The sequence below is a fragment of the Pongo pygmaeus genome, chromosome 8 (genome assembly GCF_028885625.2).
Source record: "Pongo pygmaeus isolate AG05252 chromosome 8, NHGRI_mPonPyg2-v2.0_pri, whole genome shotgun sequence".
Lineage (NCBI taxonomy): Eukaryota > Metazoa > Chordata > Mammalia > Primates > Hominidae > Pongo > Pongo pygmaeus.
In genome coordinates this window covers 68827261-68847815 of record NC_072381.2, presented here as the reverse complement: position 1 = coordinate 68847815, position 20555 = coordinate 68827261, and the positions used below count along the sequence as shown (strand labels likewise).

The 20555-nt window shown below is 37.4% G+C and overlaps 1 protein-coding gene across 8 annotated transcripts in view; it reads right to left on the bottom strand.

Annotated features, from left to right (window-relative positions):
• Positions 1-20555, bottom strand: part of PPP3CB (protein phosphatase 3 catalytic subunit beta) — a 58716-nt gene that overhangs the window by 3299 nt on the left and 34862 nt on the right. For 4 of the 8 annotated variants that reach the window (XM_054503760.2, XM_054503762.2, XM_063670481.1 and 1 more), the window contains exons 10-12: positions 14231-14308; positions 6322-6406; positions 4561-4658 (exon numbers count right to left, since the gene is read on the bottom strand). In XM_054503760.2, coding sequence (XP_054359735.1) covers positions 4561-4658; positions 6322-6406; positions 14231-14308 — 261 coding nt within the window. The remainder of the gene's footprint in view (positions 1-4560; positions 4659-6321; positions 6407-14230; positions 14309-20555) is intronic. The other 4 variants (XM_054503761.2, XM_054503763.2, XM_063670484.1 and 1 more) reach the window with 1 other exon arrangement.

Genomic DNA, 20555 nt, shown 5'->3' with positions numbered 1-20555 from the left:
CTATGACAATATCACTCAGAGCACAGAACACATAAACCTAATGTAAACACAGACAGCTCAGCACCCATGCAAATGCACTCCAGTATTAATCACCCATCTTGAATCAGTAATTTGATGGCCTTAGAATTTTCCATTATGTTTATTATATCACATCCATCACAATCACAGGAAAATGCTCTAGGGTAAAAGTATAATAGAATTGTAGCAGAAAAGCAAACAGAAAAGTCTTTTCTTTCATGTCAATGAGAACAATACTCATTACCAGTTGGTTCCCTAAGACATAAACTAGAAGGGGTCAGCAATGCTTTACCTGTCACTTCTAATTTATAAGGCAAAACATAAGCTGCAAGAGCTGATATGACTACAGTGAAATTTAAGGGCAGTAAACTTGGTGAATTACTATAAGTAGAACAGTTCTGTGGCTCTGTTCTTTGTGGGGGACCTGAAAGGACTTCTCCCGTCTACCAGGAACTTCCTTTCTATTCTAGTACTGATGTTCCAAATACCTACAGATATTAACATCTATAGCCTTAAAAAATTCCATTTATACTGACAGAGTTTATCATGAACTCAAATTTGCCTCAGAAAAAGACTACTGAGCATCTTTTCAAACTCATCTACCAATTAAAGAGACATTAAGGAACAGAAGTGAGGTCTTACAGGCATAAATTCTAATTATTTCATGATATAGACACATAGGTCATATTATAAATAAGAAATACATTATTGGTATAGTGTGTCACTGGTCCATTTAGAGAATTTCACCATAATTAGTTAAACATTTTATAGTCAAGGATTCTTTTTTTTGCTCATTTCTGGGTTTGAACTGTATAAAGAGCTCACACTGAGGACCAGGACCCAAGATAGCACACAACAATACTGTTTACAATATTGTCCATTCTCCTTATTACTCAGAATATTTGTAAAAGTAATGCCCTTGTCTCTTCTATTTTGCTTCTTCTGCAATAAGGCCAATTAGAATAATTATTCCTGAAGTGATCTTTTAGCAATTAACATGATTTAGAAATAATTTTATCCAAAGCAATTATTAATGTAAAAGAAACTGATGAATCTAAGGTATTAAAGTGCACTAAGTTAGAAAATGTTGATCTTAACCAGACAGTAAAGTGAATTGGGGACCCAAAAGAATTAGGACAAACACTGAATAAAGGAAGAGTTAATTTTCATTAACTGTTAAACTACATTACAAATCAGGCAGGACATGGAAGATCATGCCTATAACCCCAGCACTCTTGGATGGCTGAGGTGGAAGGATCCCTTGAGCGTTTGAGCCCAGCCTGGGCAACACATAGAGAGACCTCATCTCCCCCCCAAAAAAGTTTTAAAAATTAGCCAGGCATGGTGGTGTGCATATGTAATCCCAGCTACTCGGGAAGCTGAAGCAGGAAGATCACTTGAGCCCAGATTGCTAATTGCAACACTCTATCTGAAAGGCACTATTTCTCCTCTATTTGTTTTCAGTTATATAGGGCATCTTGTCATGGCCTTAATAAGTTTGAGCATAGTGCTATCTCAAACTGTGTTCCTCAGTACTACACAGGATAAATGACCAAGAGGAATTTGGTATTACTAAAATACCAAATTCCCACATATATTTCCCATATAGATCCTGGTGAAGGTAGCATTACAGTGCTACCTCCCAAACAAATTTCCCAGAAAGAAAACATACATAAAATAAAGATGAACAGAAAATCCACCTCCAATAGAGTTGTGCAGTTTGTAAAAACACTCAAGAAACATCATGTAAATTAACTTTTAAAGTTCTTGAAAAGACAATTTTTATTTTCTGACAAATAGGCACGAGGTCTTAGAATTAAAATTTTTTCCTTTTGCAATACCTAACTCTCAGTTATACACACTAACATCAGGGAACATATCTACTAAAATTTAAAATGTAGGATAACTTTAAAAAAAAAATCACAAACATGCAGCTTTTGTATGACTTTTGTTATTTGTTTCAAAGTGGATTTATCTTATGCTAGGAAAATAATTTTGACCAAATGCCCAAACCACACTATCAAGAGCTAGCAAAACTAGAAGGTATCTAGTTTAAGGGGTCCCAAATTAGACCCCTTAAACTCAAATCCTTCCAGTAACTTAGTCCATGCTGAGAATAGAGAGTCCCTCCAGCAAAGCTGCTGTCTTTCAAACCTCCCCTGCAGTTGAGGGTGGTTTCAAAGTTGAAGGAATGAGCTTCAAGCCGTGTACCAATTAAGAATAAACAGAAGTCAACAAAGCACATTGTAATTAGCAGGGGCTAATTGTGAAATCTGAAAGCAAGGTTTGCTGTGGATACAATATAAAAGTAATGTTATATCCAAAGATAACTGAGAGATGACTATACTGTAGATTTATTTAAGTATGATACCCTTTTGATTTTATTTTTCTTTTCTGAACAAAGAAGAGTATAATATTTTTGAAGCTATTAAAGCTCATCCTTTTCTATTAACATTTTTACTAGTTTTATCAAATGTTTAAGATCTTGTTTTAATGTACATTCATGAAATTCTTTTTAGTTCATTTTTCTAATGTTTACAATATAATAAGAAAAATGGAGGGCAAGGAATGTAAAGCAAATCAAAGCAGGTTTTTTTTTTTAAAAGAAAACCAAAAAAAGAAACCTCATTCAGAATGAAAATTTATAACTATAATTTTGAAACACAGTGTACTTTTCAGATATACCAGTGGTGGTAGTGAACAATACAATGACATTTAAAATAGAACATGTATAGGCTACAAGTAAAAATTGTTTACAGGAAAAAAATTTTTTTTTTATTAAAAAGCAATCATTGGCCAGGCATAGTGGCTCACACCTATAATCCCAGCACTTTGGGAGGCTGAGGTCAGAAGATTGCTTGAGCCTAGGAGTTTGAGACCAGCCTGGGCAATACAAAAATATAAAAAAATAAAAAGTACAAAAAATACAAAAAATTAGCTGGCTGTGGTGGCATGTGCCTATGGTCTTAGCTACTCGAGTGGCTGAAATGAGAGGATTGCTTGAGCCCAGGAGGTTGAGGCTGCATTGCACTCCAGCCTGGGTGACAGAGCAAGAAACCAGACCCTGTCTCTCTCTCACACACACACACGTACACATGCACAAAAAAAAGAAAGAGAGAGAGAGAAAGAAAGAAAGAAAGAGAAAGAAAGAGAAGAGAAGAGAGAAAAGAAAAAAAAGAAAGAGCACTTATTATGGAACCAAGTGAAATGAAATTGTGAGGTCAAATGTAAATTCATTCAAAACGTTAAAATTGCCTATTTTTTTCTCTCTAAAAAAGTCACTAATTACAACACCAAAAAGAAACTTAATTATGACTAAGGAAAACAGATCTGTTGCTGTCTATTTTAATAGACAATGACCCTTAGAGGGCTGTCAAAAGTGACTACAAGAAATTCGGGCTTTTCCACATCATGTATTTTTGCTTTCCAACCACAAGAAAAGAAATCTAGACTGAATTACTGTGTATGGTCACTAATACTCACATCACTCTTTTCTATTTAATCTGTGATGGGCTTTTAAAAAGTTAACCCAGTATTTACACAAATATTTACGCCAAAAAAAGTTTTTTAAGTATAAAATATTCAATGAGCCAGATTACAGGAATGCTTTACGTATAATTCTTTTTATTTTCATGCAAAATAAAGGCACACTTAATAACACCCTTTCAATTTTGACTTACAGGATTTAAATTCAACCCCTTATAACAATGACTTAATATCTAATGTTACATTCATGTTCAGAATGCACAAAGTGCAGCAACAAATGCAGCAAACCTCAAAACAAGGTGCTACAAAGCTGCTTCTACATTGAAAGACAGACAAGTGTCTGATGGAGTAATTTAATTGAACATACTTTTACAGACATACAGCTAACCTAAAGAAAGACAGACAGATTTAGGAAAGCAGCTACATCTGCAGAGGAAGGAAACAGCATGTTACAGACAGTTAATTATACATAGAACATTTGACAAACACCACAGAAAACAAACTTTGGCATCATTTACCAGGGTACAAAACCTTGCACAAATCTTTTGGTAACTGAAGGGCATAAGTAATGTTCTGGGGCCTAAGCAGGTAGTTAACTCTAAATTAAGTAGTTTTAAATATAAGCATAGTCCAATACAATGATATAAATTTAAAAAATTAAAAATAAGAAACTTGGAATTACATTTCCATTTTAGTAACAGGAATGTCCCTGATTCACATTCTGAAACTGGGGCTTTTAAAAGAAAAGGGTGAATTAGACAAATGAATAAATAAATATTTCAGACATTATGATATGAGCTGCTCCCATATCATTTCATGAAAAGCTGAGGAACTGACCATTATTTTCAATTGAAAGGAATACCCATTCTATCAGTTTTCTGCCCTGATCAGGTATTAATGAGACACTAGCTAATACAATACCCTGTCTAGGTCAGCTGCTGAGACAGGAACTAAAAAACAGAAGGAATTCCCTGCATGCATTATGTGAATTGTTAGCAAAAGAGTGAGGTGTGCCCCAGTCCATCTGAGGCACAGCAAGTTGCATAACATCATTACCACTTTGCAGGGTCTGCCGTCCTCCAGCTAACACTCCACTAGGCAACATCCCTGTGGGAGTCAGGCCCTTGAGTGTCAGCACACTTTCACTCTCCTCCCTATAGCAGAGAGATATAACAAATATCAGATACTTCCAACAAGTACTTAATTTAAAAGAAGACATAGAGTCTAGATATAGGCCATATATAAAATTCATGACATTCATTGCTATTACCATATTTTCCTCAATTTCAAGACATTAATTTTTCTATATTTTAAGTGTTTCAGGTATGAGGGTGTGCCTTACAATTGAGGCATATATTATTTTTCCTGAAAAGCTTTATTAAATATGTGGTAAGATTCATCAAGGGGCTTCATACTATTGAGAAAATATGGTATTTCATATGCTCTGAAGTTCAAATGTCTGATGTAGTCAGTTTTGCAAACAAATTTTTAAAGACTGACCTATTCATTTGTACCCTTAAACCTGGTCTTCCTGAATTAACCCCAGGGAAGGCAATTTATGGCTCCAGCACAAGGGACTTCCTACATTGATGAACAAGTTCATCAAGAATACTCTAAAAAGTATCCCCTCCTTCTTATCCTGCTCTAATTTTCAAGGTGTGAATTTAGTGTTATCACAAAAGGAACAGAGATACCAAAGATGAGCAATAACAATCACTAGAGTCAAAAATCTTAGCTTCAAAGGGACTTGTGTTCCCATCTTCAGTATACAAATATATAAACTTCTTTTTCTTTTTGAGACAAGGTCTCACTCCATCACCCGGGCTGGAGTGCAGTGGCACAATCACGGCTCACTACTCACAACTTCCTGGGGCTCAGGTGATCCTCCCGTCTCAGCCTCCTGAGTAGCTGGGACCACAGGTGCACACCACCAGGCCCGGCTAATTTTTGTATTCTTTTTTGTAGAGATGGGGTTTCGCCATGTTTCCTAGCCTGGTCTTGAACTCCTGAGCTCAAGCATCCACCTGCTTTGGCCTCCCAAAGTGTTGGGATTACAGGCATGAGCCACTGCACCCAGCCTAAGGGCCTAAGTACCTTTTTTTTTTTTTTCTGAGACAGAGTCTCACTCTGTCACCCAGGCTGGAGTGCAGTGGCGTGATCTCAGATCACTGCAACCTCCACCTCCCGAGTTCAAGCGATTCTCCTGCCTCAGCCTCCCGAGTAGCTGGGACTACAGGCATGCACCACCACACCCAGTTAATTTTTCTATTTTTAGTAGAGACGGGGTTTCACCATGTTGGCCAGGATGGTCTCAATCTCTTGACCTCGTGATCCACCTGCCTTGGCCTCCCAAAGTGCTGGGATTACAGGCGTGAGCCACCACGCCTGGCCAGGCCTAAGTAACTTCTTTATAGGAAGAATGATACTTTTTTTTTTTTTTTTTTTAGACAGAGCCTTGCTCGGTCGCCCAGGCTGCTGGAGTGGCGCAGTCTCGGCTCACCACAACTTCTGCCTCCTGGGTTCAAGCAATTCTTGTGCCTCAGCTTCCCGAGTAGCTGTGATTACAAGGTGCACGCCACCACGCCCGGCTAATTTCTGTATATTTAGTAGAGATGGGGATTCACCATGTTGGCCAGGCTGGTCTCAAACTCCTGACCTCAGGTGATCCGCCCACCTTGACTTCCCAAAATGCTGAGATTACAGGAGTGTGCCACCATACCCGGCCCCATTTTGCTTTTAGATGCGGGACAATGCTTGTAACAAGGTACAATAAACGTAATTTCTGCAAAACAAATAATCAAGAAAATATATCATTACCTGAGAACAGAGAAGACTCTTGCCATCTTGCCAATTGCTCGAATTTTGTTTCTTATGATTTCTTTCCGGGCTGCAGCTGAACCTACTTTCAATGGAATAAATAGAGAGAAAGGCTCAAGTTTAGGGCATGCATGCTTACAATATTCTATTAGCCTGTTCCACACTCATCTAAACCAGTACCAAGACCCCTGCCACCAGCTTACATGGAGGGGACTAGATGAACTCATGCTAAAAAATGTCTTGCTCTCTCAATGTTTAGCTCAGCATTGGTCTAATACTGGGGTCTGATAAATGTAGAAATAAAAAGTAATCCACAAACTTTAATATTTCACTTTACTGGCTAATCAGTAAAACAGCAATGGGGGAAAAAAAAACAAACTTGAGCCCAACTTGCATTACAAACCAGAGGGCAAAAACTGATAATAATCCTATAGTCTCTGTTTAATTTTCATGACAGCCTACGGCATGCAGACTAACAGACAAGAATTGTAACAGTTCTGTAGTCTTATTTAACTATCACAAAGTATGACATGCAGGCTGACAATATTCCATCAGACTATGAGAGAATAAGCTTCTTTGCTTTAAGTTGGTCTAAAATTAATGGCATGAAGGAGCTACTGTGCAGGTAGTCCTGAACTAAGGGCCATACCAGCATTTCAACAATGCACATCTTAACCTAATGTACCAGGTGCTCCTAAGGTCATGCAAATATATACAATCTTTTACATCTCTAGGTGAGTATGACATAAGCAACAAGAAAAACATGGCTAAAGGATCACTACTGCTTCATCTCTAAAGGGTTAGCTGTGCTATCTATGACTGATGTAGAAGAGAATAAACCAAAATAACTAAATCCTTGGCTGAGGAATGACTCAAAGGTTTTATCTTCCTTCCCTTGGCCTCCAGAAAGAACAACATCAATCTCAGTCCTGTTATTTCATATATAGCAACTAGAATCACTCTGGACCCAAAAGTGTGGTTCCTTAGATCTGTGCTTCAACACAATGAAAACACACATGGAAGCACCACGGTTGAGGATAAGGTTAAGGAAAGGCTAAAGACACTAATTCAAAAGGGGCCTTAGGTATACAGAGGTCTGAACAACTGTAAGTCTTCTGGGAGATAACATCTCATTTAAAATTCAAGCAGTCCAAAATTACATATAATTAAAAACTAAGATAATGACTGGACCTGACTGCAAGAAAAGAGAAAAAGAAATCCAACTTCAAAGACAGAAACAAAAGACATATTTTAGGGGAAAAAAATAGGCTCCATGACATGTTTATGATCTTCTAAAGGGTAAATATTATGAGCACTGAAGCTACAGCTTTTATAAGTCCAAAACTGTGTGGGTACCTGGGTACCACAGCACTCTAAACACGTATTTTTAAAATACCAAAAAAAAAAACCTAAAAATATAAGAATCATAGAATATTAGAATTTGAAGAGACACTGGAGATACTATAAAGTGCAATCTCCTCATTTTATAGACAAAGAAACCGAGGTTATTAAGTGACTTGTTCAAGGATAGAAGGTAAGTCTGATTCTCTTCTAATAAATTATTATAAACATTTTGTTTTAAAATTGACAGAATTTTAAAGTAGCTAGACTGGGGATAAGCAGTAGGGTGTTGGGGAGGATGGCTGTAATAAGTACATTCATATTTTCAGATTTAATTTCTATATCTATAAAACCAAATGACATGTAAACTATACTGATGTCAAATGAAAAATTCACAGGAATATAAAAACACTGTACAAATCAGGATTTTACATCAGTCTACAAACACATCATGCATCATATTAAAGTAAATGTTCACAGTAACATTTCTTTGGGAAATAATAAACAATCAAACAACCCTAATCATGCAGGGAAAAGTACAAAATATTACAAATAAGCAAAAGAATGAAATTTTAAAACAGGAATGAAAAGGAGGGAAAATATTTCCATGCACAGAAAGACAGATATCTTGGAATATGACTTCTAAAAATACCAAATACTAACACAGATAAAACTTAAGCTAAATTTGCACAAGGCCCAAGAGGACTCTGCATAGACATTACTCAATGAATGTGCTAACTTACATGGACATGAGGATAACTTATGAAGTCATATTTCAAAACCATGTTACTCTGTCTGGTCTGTACCTTTTTTATTGCCATATATGAGCCGTTCTTCAGATGGAGAGTCCAGAAAAAAGGAAGTGAATGATGGAGAAAAGGTGGTTGAGACAAATAAAAAGATAGAGATTTAACTTGGCAGTGGTACTGAAGAATGAATGTAGAAAGAAAGGGAGAAAAATGAAGGCCCTCATATTTGGAAATTTGAAAAATGTAGTACTGTAGAATCTGGTGAATAAAGAGGGATGCAACTATGTAGAACTCTAAAGTAAAGATTTCTTAAAAGACATGTGCACGGAAGAAATTATGGACAGAATAACTATCATATCTGATGAAAGCAGACATAATTAGGGACAGAAAAAAACATGTGAAAACACATAAGACTGATAAAACACTGCTAACAACAATTGCACATTTATAGTCATACCCCTAAGGAAATGTGTCACCTGTGGAAGTATGTTAAGTAAAAGGTAATGACACAAATGAAATACAAACTCATGTGGTTCTTCAAGGACACCAACATCTGCAAAATCTGTAGTACATTCAGAGAAATGTAGGTAACTTTATAAACTGCCTCAGTAGAAAACCTCACCCCCTCCCAACGAAGGAAAAGCTAAACCTCCCATATTCCCTAACAAGAGCACATGATTTCCTGAATCTGAATTGCAGAACTTTTGCATATACTCAGGAGCAACAGTATGTGCTTTCTGTCCCCAATCCAATCTGGGAATTTGGGGGACATCTTTTTGCAAAAATAGCAACAGATTGTTTCAAATCAAGTAACAGTTCTAAGAGTAGGCAGCTGGGGTGGTTTCATTTGAGCTTTCCATATCTTCCATTCTAATGCTGAGATATATTATTCCTTTATAGGAAATGTACTTATTTTAGTGAAACTGCAACACATATGGATTATGTACTTCCCTTTACCAAACTGAAGACAAAAGATAAATATCTGGAAAAAACTGCATGCAACCTAAATGTCACAGAAATCAGTTTTCAAAAATTCTCTTTTATGATGAACACTTCTAAAACGGATGCTATGTGCGTTTATACATTTAGTGTTAATGCAAATTTTTGTCTTAAAAATGACCCCACACATACATTAAACAATACAGAGTACCAAAGATTTACCACTTAACAATAGTCTTATGCCTCTACCTAATCTTAGCTTTTTTTTTTGAGACCAAGTCTCGCTCTGTCAACCAGGCTGGAGTGCAATGGGGTGATCTCGGCTCACTGCAACCTCTGCCTCTTGAGTTGAAGCAATTCTCCTGCCTCAGCCTTCAAAATAGCTGGGACTACAGGTGCGCACCACCACGCCTGGCTAATTTTTGTGTTTTTTTAGTAAAGACGGGGTTTTGCCATGTTGGCCAGGTTGGTCTCGAACTCCTGACCTCAGGTGATCCATCTGCCTTGGCCTCCCAAAGTGCTGGGATTACAGGCCTGAGCCACCGCGCCCGGCCATCTTAGCTTTAAATATACAAAAATTACTTCTTCTTTCCTGACACTCAGAAATCTCCAATCCTGCTCTCTTTCTCCAAAGAAAAACTAAACCCTTATTCTGATTCCACAGCCATCCCATCAAATTTTCTTTCTAAAGTCAGATATCTCCCCAGACCAATTACATAGAATGGTTCCACCATTGTGTAGGAAAAGAGGAAGGAGAGAACAGAAGGCACGCCACTATGGTGAAAGGAAAGGAGAAAAGATGGAGGGAGTTAGAGGGAAGAAATCAGGGAGTACAAATAAGGAAGGGAAATAAACCTATTTCCAGTAGCTCTTTCCCTATCCCACTTTAAACCTTAGTAGCTATCCGAATCTCCTCCTCTGTCCTCCACTTCCTCAACATTCTTTTCTCTTTCAAACCATTCCCATTTCTCCCAGACTCATATTCCTAAAACGTTCTTAGAGTCCCTACTCCTAATACGTGGTACTGGAAGAGTGAAAAAAATGAGGAGTAATTGTACCTGCCCTGTTAGCAGTAAAGGGAGATCTATTTCTAATATTCAAAGCTGGAACTCAGTGTATTTTCCCATAGAAACATTGTCATAAATGGTGCTTAACAATTTTTAAAATTATTTAAGAGTGGGAAAGAATTTTCATCCTCTCTATTCCCTCAGTTTCTGAATAAGAAAACCTGAGAAATTAGGTGCCTTTTCTAAGATTACACAGCTAGTAAACGGTAGTGACAAGACACCTAAACCACTGATCCTTTTCATTAAACTACACTGCCTCTTTAATGATCAAATTCAATTCATCCCTGGAATGCAAGAATGATATAACAAGTGGATAAATTATCATACTAATAGGAAAAATATTGATGATATATGAAATCTTCTCATTAGAATATAATAAAATTTTATATTTATCTCTGGATCCATCTCAAAACATGACTCAGTATCTTTATTCATATAAATCATAGGTACCTAAAACCAAGTACTATAATTAGACTTAACAAGGAACCTTTTTTTCTTATTATTATAAGAAGAGGACTAAAGTATTATCTACCATCATTCCTATTTAACATACTATTGGCAATACTGATAATAACTTTTAAAGAATAAAAGAAAGGTAAAAATACAGAAAATAAATAACAATATCAATCCCCTATAAATGACATATTTTTAAAACTAATAGAAAACAAATTTAAAATTATCATAGAAAATAATTCTGCTGATTCAAGTTTCTTAGATATAAGATAAACCCACAAATATATAGTATATTCTTTTACACAGATAGAAAATAAGAGACACCAGTTGTAATAGTAATAAGAACATAAAATACAGATGTATTAATTTAACTTGATAATGACAAAATTTTTTCAAAGAAAAACTATATAACCTTAAACGGAGGAAATAGTAAATAATTATATAGAGCAAGAGTTCTTGGTCTTAGTTTGGAAAACTAAATACTATTTTTTGAAAAAGAAAGAAAGAGAAAGGAAGAAGGAAGGAAGGAATGAAGGAAAAACAAAAGACTTGGCCAGGCATGTTAGCTCATGCCTGTAATCCTAGCACTTTTTGAGAGGCTGAGGTGGGAGGACTGCTTGAGGCCAGGAGTTCAAGACCAGCCTTGGTAACATAGGGAAATCTCATCTCTTTTTTTTTTTTTTTTTTTTTTTTTGAGACGGAGTCTCCATCTGTCGCCCAGGCTGGAGCGCAGTGGTGCAATCTCGACTCACTGTAACCTCCGCCTCCCGGGTTCACTGTATTCTCCTGCCCCAGCCTCCCAAGTAGCTAGGACTACAAGCACCCGCCACAATGTCTGGCTAATTTTTTGTATTTTTGGTAGAGACGGGGTTTCACCATGTTAGCCAGGATGGTCTTGATCTCCTGACCTCATGATCCGCCCGCCTTGGCCTCCCAAAGTGCTGGGATTATAGGCGTGAGCCACCACACCCGGCCGGAAACCTCATCTCTTAAAAAAAAAAATTAAAAAACCTCCCTAGATTCAGATACAGAATTAACATAATATCAATTAAAATTCTCACTAAATATTTCACAGATTTTGAAGAATAGAAAACTTTCTAAAAAAAAATCAGGCTATGTGCCAATAATTACTTCAATTATTCATTATCTCAATACCTACAACATTATGAAGTAGGTATTATTGTCACTTCTTTGAACATGAGAGAAACTGAGACTCAGAAAGGTTAAGTAAGTTGTCTGATGCCACAGAGCCATTAGAAGGAACTAGAATCTGAGCCCAGGTCTATTCTTACAATAGTGACAGCAGAACAGGGAAACAAAATATCTATTTGAAACTATTCAATGGCTGGGCATGGTGGCTCACGCCTGTAATCCTAACACTTTGGGAGGCAGAGGTGGGCGGATCATCTGAGGTCAGGAGTTTGAGACAAGTTTGGCCAAGATGGTGAAACCCCGTCTCTACTAAAAATACAAAAATTAGCTGGGCATGGTGGCGGGCACCTGTAATCCCAGCTACTTGGGAGGCTGAGGCAGGAGAATCGCTTGAACCAGGGAAGTGGAGCTTGCAGTGAGCCGAGATCACGCCATTGCACTCTAGCCTGGGTGACAGAGCAAGACTCTGTCTCAAAAAAAAAAAAGGAAAGAGAATTAAAATAAGGAAAAGTAATTATTATTCACTAAAGTTTACTATCCAAACTAAAAAATAACTGATAATAAATATACTATGTCAGTTATTAACAAATGTGTAAGAATAAAAGCACATCTCTGCCTACCACCAACAGATGGCAATGGTAGCGCTTGTACGGTTACCTTGTACTTTCAACAAATGGGCTTTCAAATGTTTAAGAATCAAACCTGTTTGTAAGTAGAGAAATTTCTAAATAGGCTTCATTCAGATTTTACTCAAAAAGTGATCAAATGAAATGGATAGTTTACACAGTTGGAAAAACAGTAATTTTCTTCTTAGCATCATTAGAAATCAAAGAAATGTAAACTTAAGCAACTATAATTTACTACTATATAGCCATGAAGAAAATAAGTAAGATGACCAAAATCCAATGAGGTAGTCCTGTGGAGAAATATGTTTATGGATTCCTTGCTGGAGGCACTTCATAGCGGTCCAATCCTTCTGCAAAGCAATCTGGTAGTTCACAGCTAAACAATGAAGCTAAAAGAGTTACAGAGTTAATTCTGTAACTCTATAATTCTCTTCAATAAATTTATTCCAAGGAGGAAAATAAAAGCTATTATACAAATATATTTATTTTACTGCTATTCATAAGGATAATTTAGAACCCAGTTGCCAAACAATATGAGATTATGAAAATTAAATTTGTGTGTGTGTGTGTGTGTGTGTGTGTGTGTGTGTGTGTGTATTTTTTTTTTTTAATACAGACAAGGAAATCTTTCCATATTGCCCAGGCTGGTCTCCAACTCCTGGGCTCAAGGGATCCTCCTGCCTTGGCCTCCCAAAGTGGTAGGATTACAGGTGTGAGCCACCACATCTAGCCAAACATTATAGTTTATCAGTGGACTTAGAAATACGTAGCTATTAAATCTTACCAATATATAGACCATGTTTAATACACGGAAACATTGAAATATTGATTGCAACTATAAAAAGTATACTAAAACAAAGATGTTAGGGGAATATGGAAGGGAATCGTTTTCAGTTTATATATTGTTTACCTTTTTATGTACTCAGGTTTTAATTAAACATTTAAATAATAAAGTTTTAAATAAAAATTTCAAAACAAAATAAAATGACTTTTGTTTCTATAGTATTACTTTTTACTATAAACATACATTAGGTACATAGGCTTGTTGGCTTACATAACAACCACCACGTATAACTTTGTTTCTGTGGAAAAAAATGCTTTCAGAATCTAAAACTAAATTAGCAAGTGGTCTTTTAGAACACAACCACACTAATTTAGAAGCAGTCTATTTTAGTGTCTAAAAGGAAGGAAAAGCAAAATTGGGAGTTCAGGTATGCTTCTGATGCACTAAGAATATTGTTCTAATAAAACAAATAGTATTTTTATCCTCTTTTCTCTAACCAGTGTCCATATTCGCCAAGAACTACATCCTTTTAACACTTCAATTTTCCTTTCCTTATGTTCTTTCTTCCAAATTTCTCCTTTCCCAAAGTTCATCTTCTTCCCCATATTACAATAAAAAAATGAAATCACTGAAATTATTTTCAAATCTTAATATCCAAAAAAAGTAACTTGTTACTTATCAAATAGCATAGTCTCTGAAAGCAATGGCTATTTTTTGCAAAATAGTGTGTACTGAGGCTAGGCAGTAAAGAAATACCATTTCGCAGTAAAAAAAAAATAGTAAGATGAATAATCATACCATCAAACTGGTCTTCACCTTCAGTCATTAGTTCATCATCAGAGCAAATACTCAGAACATTTACCAACATTTCTGTCACTATTTGGGAAAAAAAAGTTACATGTTAGCTGACCATATATAACTGTCTATACATATACATAGCAACTATTTTTACAAATGGTCAAATAATGTTTAGCCCAAGAAAGCAAACACATTCTTATAGCAAGAACGATGGAATTAAAAAATGCAAAGGCTTTCAAAATGAAAGAAATTCAGTGGATAACAACTCTGAGAGAAAGAGATTCTTTATGGAACAAATTTTCAGGCCTCCCAAAAAAAAAAAAAAATGAAGCCCCATAGAGATAAGAACAGAGATGAATAACAACTGAATGTATACATTTCAAATCTTCATTCATGGATATAGCATAATAAGAAAAAAAATCATGGCAGAGTTTTAGTGGTTCCAAAAAGTCTCAGGATTTAATCTTTTTTTTTTTTTTTTTTGGAGATAGAGTCTTGCTCTGTTGCCCAGGCTGGAGTACAGTGTCGTGATCTCGGCTCACTGCAACCTCTGCCTCTCAGGTTCAAGCGATTCTCCTGCCTCAGCTTCCCAAGGAGCTGGGATTACAGGTACCCACCATCACGCCCAGCTAATTTTTGTAAATTTTTTTTTTCTTTTAGTAGAGATGGGGTTTCACCATGTTGGTCAGGCTGTTCTCGAACTCCTAACCTCATGATCCGCCCGCCTTGGCCTCCCAAAGTGCTGGGATTACAGGCGTAAGCCACTGCGCCTGGCCTTAGTCTTTTAAAAACTGGCTCAGCAACTCTCTTGAAATTTATTTCTAAAGATTACTAATGACTATCTAACAATCTGAACCCTTGGCTCTTTCATAGGCTTAATCCTCTTTGACTATTCTATATATTTTTTTCCTTCTCTTTTCCTTTGGTTCCCAAGATTCTGCTCTTCTGGTTTTCCCACGTTTGGATCATTTTTCCCCAAAACTTTGGATATCCTCAAGATTCTCTCTGTAGTATTAATCCTCCTATATGTTCAATCACTTGGAATTTCTGTCTATTATCATATTTATAGTTTCAATTATCACCCCGTTGAAGATGACTCCAAAATCTGTATCTCCAGTGTTGACCTCTCCTTCAGGCTCTAGATGTCCTTGCTGGTTTTATTGTCAACTGTCTTAAACCATTTGTATACTGTATGTTTCCCCTACTAGAATGAAAACTTCATGAGTGTAGGATGTTGTTTAATTCACTATTATAACTTCAGAGCCTGGCACTGTGCCCTGGCACATGACAGGTACTCAATAAATATCTAACAAATAACTACACAAAATAAGAAAAAGCAAATTTCAATTAATAAATAAAAATGTCTACTGAATATTAGCACCTAGATGTCCTGAAGGCACCTAGAAATGAACATATCCAAAACAAAATTCAATACTTCTACAAACCAATTTTTCCTGCTAATAAATATACTAAAAGCACCCCACATGTCAAGTACTACACTAAAGCTCTAGGATTCAGGTATGAAAGGCACAGTCTCTACTTCAAAAAGCTTACTAACTACTGAAGGAGACATTAAATATCAACTGCAAAAGGTTGATGGAAAACATGCTGTAAGTATTCAAAGATATGCAAAAGACCTGCTGGGGAAGGCAAGGCTTTTGCTAGATAACATTTGAGAGGAATCATGAACTAGGAGTTTGCCAAGTGGAGAGGGCAGATAAGGCATTCTAAACAGAAGTTAGAAAAGTGATGTAGTAGTCATTTATCATAACAGAATAGAATAGAGAGTCCAGAAAGAAAACCTGATATTTAAGGTCAATTGATTTTTGACAAGGGTGCCAAAACAATTCAGTGGCTAAAGAATAGTCATTTCAACAATGGTCAACTACAAAAGACCATTTGCATGTGCAAATGGTCACATGCGAAAGAATAAACTGCACTCCCCCTACTGCACACCACATGCAAAAATTAACTCAAAATGGATCAAACACCTAATGTAAGAACTAAAACTCTTAGAAAAAAACAGGGGCAAATCTTTACGAGCTTGGATTAGGCAATGATTTCTTAGGTATAACAACAAAAACACAAGCAACAAAGGAAAAAATAGATAAATATGACTTCACCAAAATTAAAAAACTTTTTGAAAGAAGCCAGTCACAAAATACCATATACCATATGACCTTATTTATATAAAATGTCTAGCAAAGGCAAATCTATAGAGACAGAAAGATTAGTCCTTCTGATGGTTACACAACTCTAGAAATATACTAAAACCAACTGAATTGTATGCTTTAAATAGATGAATTGCATAGTATATATATTTCGATAAAGCTGTTATGGTGTATACCTTAAATATACACAATAAAATGTATTTTTTAAAAAAATTAGAAAACTTTTGTGCTTCAAAGGACAAAAAAAATCAGGCATGGAAGCATGTGCCTGTAATCCCAGCTAGCTGGAAGAATGAAGGAGGAGGATCGTTTGAGCCTAGGAATTTGAGACCAGCCTAGGCAACACAAAGATCCCATCTCTAAGAAAGGAAAAAAAAAAAAAAATAGCTAGTCATGGTAGGACATGCCTGTAGTCCTACCTACTTGGAAGGCCATGTGGTAAGACTGCCTGAGTCCAGAAGTTTGAGACTGCAGTGAGTTACGATTGCACTCCAACATTCTAGCCTAGGTGACGGAGTGAAAGCCTAAAGGACATTATCAAGAAAGTGAAAGTCAGCCAGGCCGGGGGCTCATGCCTGTAATCCCAGCATTTTAGGAGGCTGAGCGGGTGGATCACTTGAGACCAGAAGTTTGAGATCAGCCTTACCAACATGGTGAAACCCTGTCTCTACTAAAAATACAAAAATTAGCAGGGCATGGTGGCACATGCCTGTAATCCCAGCTACTTGGGAGGGTGAAGCAGGAGAATCGCTTGAACCTGGGAGGTGGAGGTTGCAGTGAGCCAAGATGGTACCACTGCACTCCAGTCTGGGCGACACAGCAAGACCCTGTCTCAAAAAAAAAAAGAAAGAAAGTGAAAGTGGAATGGGAGAAAATTATTTGTAAATCATATACATAAGGGACTTGCATATAGAATATATAAAAAACACAACTCAATAATTATCTTGCATGAAACAACTGAGGCACAGAAAAATACTGCATGTTCTCATAAGTGGAAGCTAAATAATATATATACATGGAGTTAGAGTGTGGAATGATAGACAAAGGAGACTTGGAAGGGTAGAGAGGTGGGAGAGGTGTGGAAGATGAAATTACTTAATAAGTACAATGTATGCTAGTCTGGTGATAGATACACTAAAAGCCTTGACTTCACCACTATGCAATACATCTATGTAACAAAATTACACTTCTACTTCATAAGTGTATATAGACAACAAAAAAATGTTTTATTTTTTAGAGACAGAGTCTCACTCTGTTGTCCAGGCTGGAGTGCAGTGGTGTGATCTTGGCTCACTGCAACCTCTGTCTCCCGGGTTCAAGCAATTCTCCTGCCTCAGCCTCCTGAGTAACTGGGATTACAGGCACGCACCACCACACTCAGCTAAGAGACAGGGTTTCACCATGTTGGCCAGGCTGGTCTTGAATTCCTGACCTCAGGTGATCCACCCGCCTCGGCTTCCCAAAGTGTTGGGATTACAGGCGTGAGCCACCGCGCCTGGCAAAAAAAATTTTTTAATAAAGAAAATTTTAAGACAAATAATCCAATTATAAAATAAGCAAAGGATGTGAAAATATATTCATCCTCGGCTGGGTGTGGTGGCTCATGCCTGTCACCCTAGCACCCTGGGAGGCCAAGGCGGGTAGATCGCTTGAGCTTAGGAGTTACCAGCCTGGGCAACATGGCAAAACTCCGTCTCTATATTAAAATATACATGTATTTTCTATATTAAAATATATTTTACATATGTAAAGTATATGTTTGTATATTAAAATGTATATTTATTAAAATATATATATATATAGTTTCACCCAAAGAATATATACACTGCTGATGAAACTGTAAAATGGTACAGCTAAGGCTGGGCGCAGTGGCTTATGCCTGTAATCCCAGCACTTTGGGAGGCTGAAGTGGGACGATCACCTGAGGTCAGGAGTTTGAGACCAGCCTGACCAACGTGGAGAAACCCCGTCACTACTAAAAAATACAAAATTAGCCTGGCGTGGTGGTGCATGCCTGTAATCCCAGCTGCTCAGGAGGCTGAGGCAGGAGAATCGCTTGAACCCAGGAGGCAGAGGTTGCAGTGAGCTGAGATCGCACCATTGCACTCTAGCATGGGCAACAAGAGCAAAACTCTGTCTCAAAAACAACAACAAGAATAAAATGGTACAGCTGTTTTGGAAAACAGTTTGGCAGATCCTTAAAAGGTTAATCATAGAGTTACAATATGACCCAGCAATTTCACTCCCAGGTCTATACTCAAGAAAATGAAAACATGGGCCGGGCACGGTGGCTCACGCCTGTAATCCCAGCACTTTGGGAGGCCGAGGCAGGTAGATCAGGAGGTCAGGAGATCGAGATCATCCTGCCTACACAGTGAAACCCTGTCTCTACTAAAAATACAAAAATTAGCCGGGCATGGTGGCGGGCACCTGTAGTCCCAGCTACTTGGGAGGCTGAGGCAGGACAATGGCGTGAACCCGGAAGACGGAGCTTGCAGTGAGCTGAGATCGTGCCACTGCGCTCCAGCCTGGGCGACAGAGCAAGACTGTCTCAAAAAGAAAATGAAAACATAAAACTTGCACATGCATATTCTTTGCAGCATTATAAGTCCAAGAGTAGAAATAAATGTCTATCAGCTGATGAATAAAACAAACAAAATGTGCTATATCCATACAATAGAATACTATTCCATCATAAAAAGGAATGTTGTACTGATTCATGCTACACCACAGATAAACCTTGAGACCATGGAAAGAATCCAGTCACAAAAGAGCACACACTGTGTGATTCTATTTATATGAACTGTCCAGAATAGGTCAATCTATGGGGACAGCAGATTGGTGGTTACCTAGGGTTAGCAAGGGGGGTTAGGGGAAAATGAAGAGGGACTGCTAATGGGCACAGGGTTTCTTTGGAGCGGATGATGAAAATGTTCCAAAATTGTGGTAATGGTTGCACAACTCTGTAGTATATAAAAAACATGGAATTGTACAATTTAAATAGGTCAACTGTATGGTATGTGAATTACAAGTCAATAAAGCAGTTATAAAATATAAAGAAAAGTATGAGGGTATAAAACTTAAAGAGCACAGCACGTTCAGAAAACTGGCTTTGCTGTGTTATGGCTACAACGAAGATAACATGAAAGAGAAAGGCAGGAAATGAGGCTGAAGAGAAAGTAGGGAAGGTCCAAGGACTTTGTGTGACAGGTTAAGGTTTATCTTGAAAGCTACATGGAGCCATTTAATGGATATTAAATCGTAGCTTTAAAGTATATATTTTCATCCAGAAACTTGGCTTCTGAAAGAAAGGCAAGAAAGTAATAGCAAAAAAAAAAAAAAAAAAAAAGTCACATCACAGTAGTTAGAAAAAGACATCAGATGAGAGAAATGTTATTTATTTAAAGATCAGATAGATTTGAATAATTTATAAAAGAACTAGTACAGAGAATGTGAAGATATAGAGGACATAAATGATAAAGCAAGTTTCCTGAAAAAGCAGAAAGGTAATAGAATGTAGAGACAAGTTAGACTGGCTTGAATGGAAGGGTCACCTCTTCAACAAGGGAAGAATTCAAGATAAGGGTACTGTATAAAGGAAGAAAACAGTAAGTAGAGAACACTCCAACTACTAATGTGTTTTCACTAGTGAGGGAAATGGATAGAAGAAAATGTTTAAGAAAAAAATATGAAAGGAGCCAAGTGTTAATAGCCAAGACAATGGAAAAAAGGAAGCAGCCCATCCCATCATAGGCCTAGAGGCCTAGGAGGAAAGAATAGTTTTGGGGGTGGGGGAGAAGCCCATTGACCAGAACAGCCTCAGGACACTGCTCCCCACAGCCAGGGACTGCTCCAGCTCCAGCCACCACCTGGTGTTAAACCCCTAGGCAAGTGTTAAGAGTGAATGAAGCTTGGTGGTTTCCACTTAGATTTCAGAAGGTGTATGAGAAAGCCTAGGTGCCCAGGGGCAGAGCCCTCACAGAGAGACACTACTAGGGCACTGCCAAGGGAAAATGCAGGTCTGAAGGCCCCACACAGACTCCCCACTGAGGCACTGCCTAGTGGGGCTGTGAGAAAGGGCTGCTGCCCTCCAGAATGGTAGAGCCACCGGCAGCTTGCAACCTCAGTGTGGAAAAACCACAGGGACAGAACTG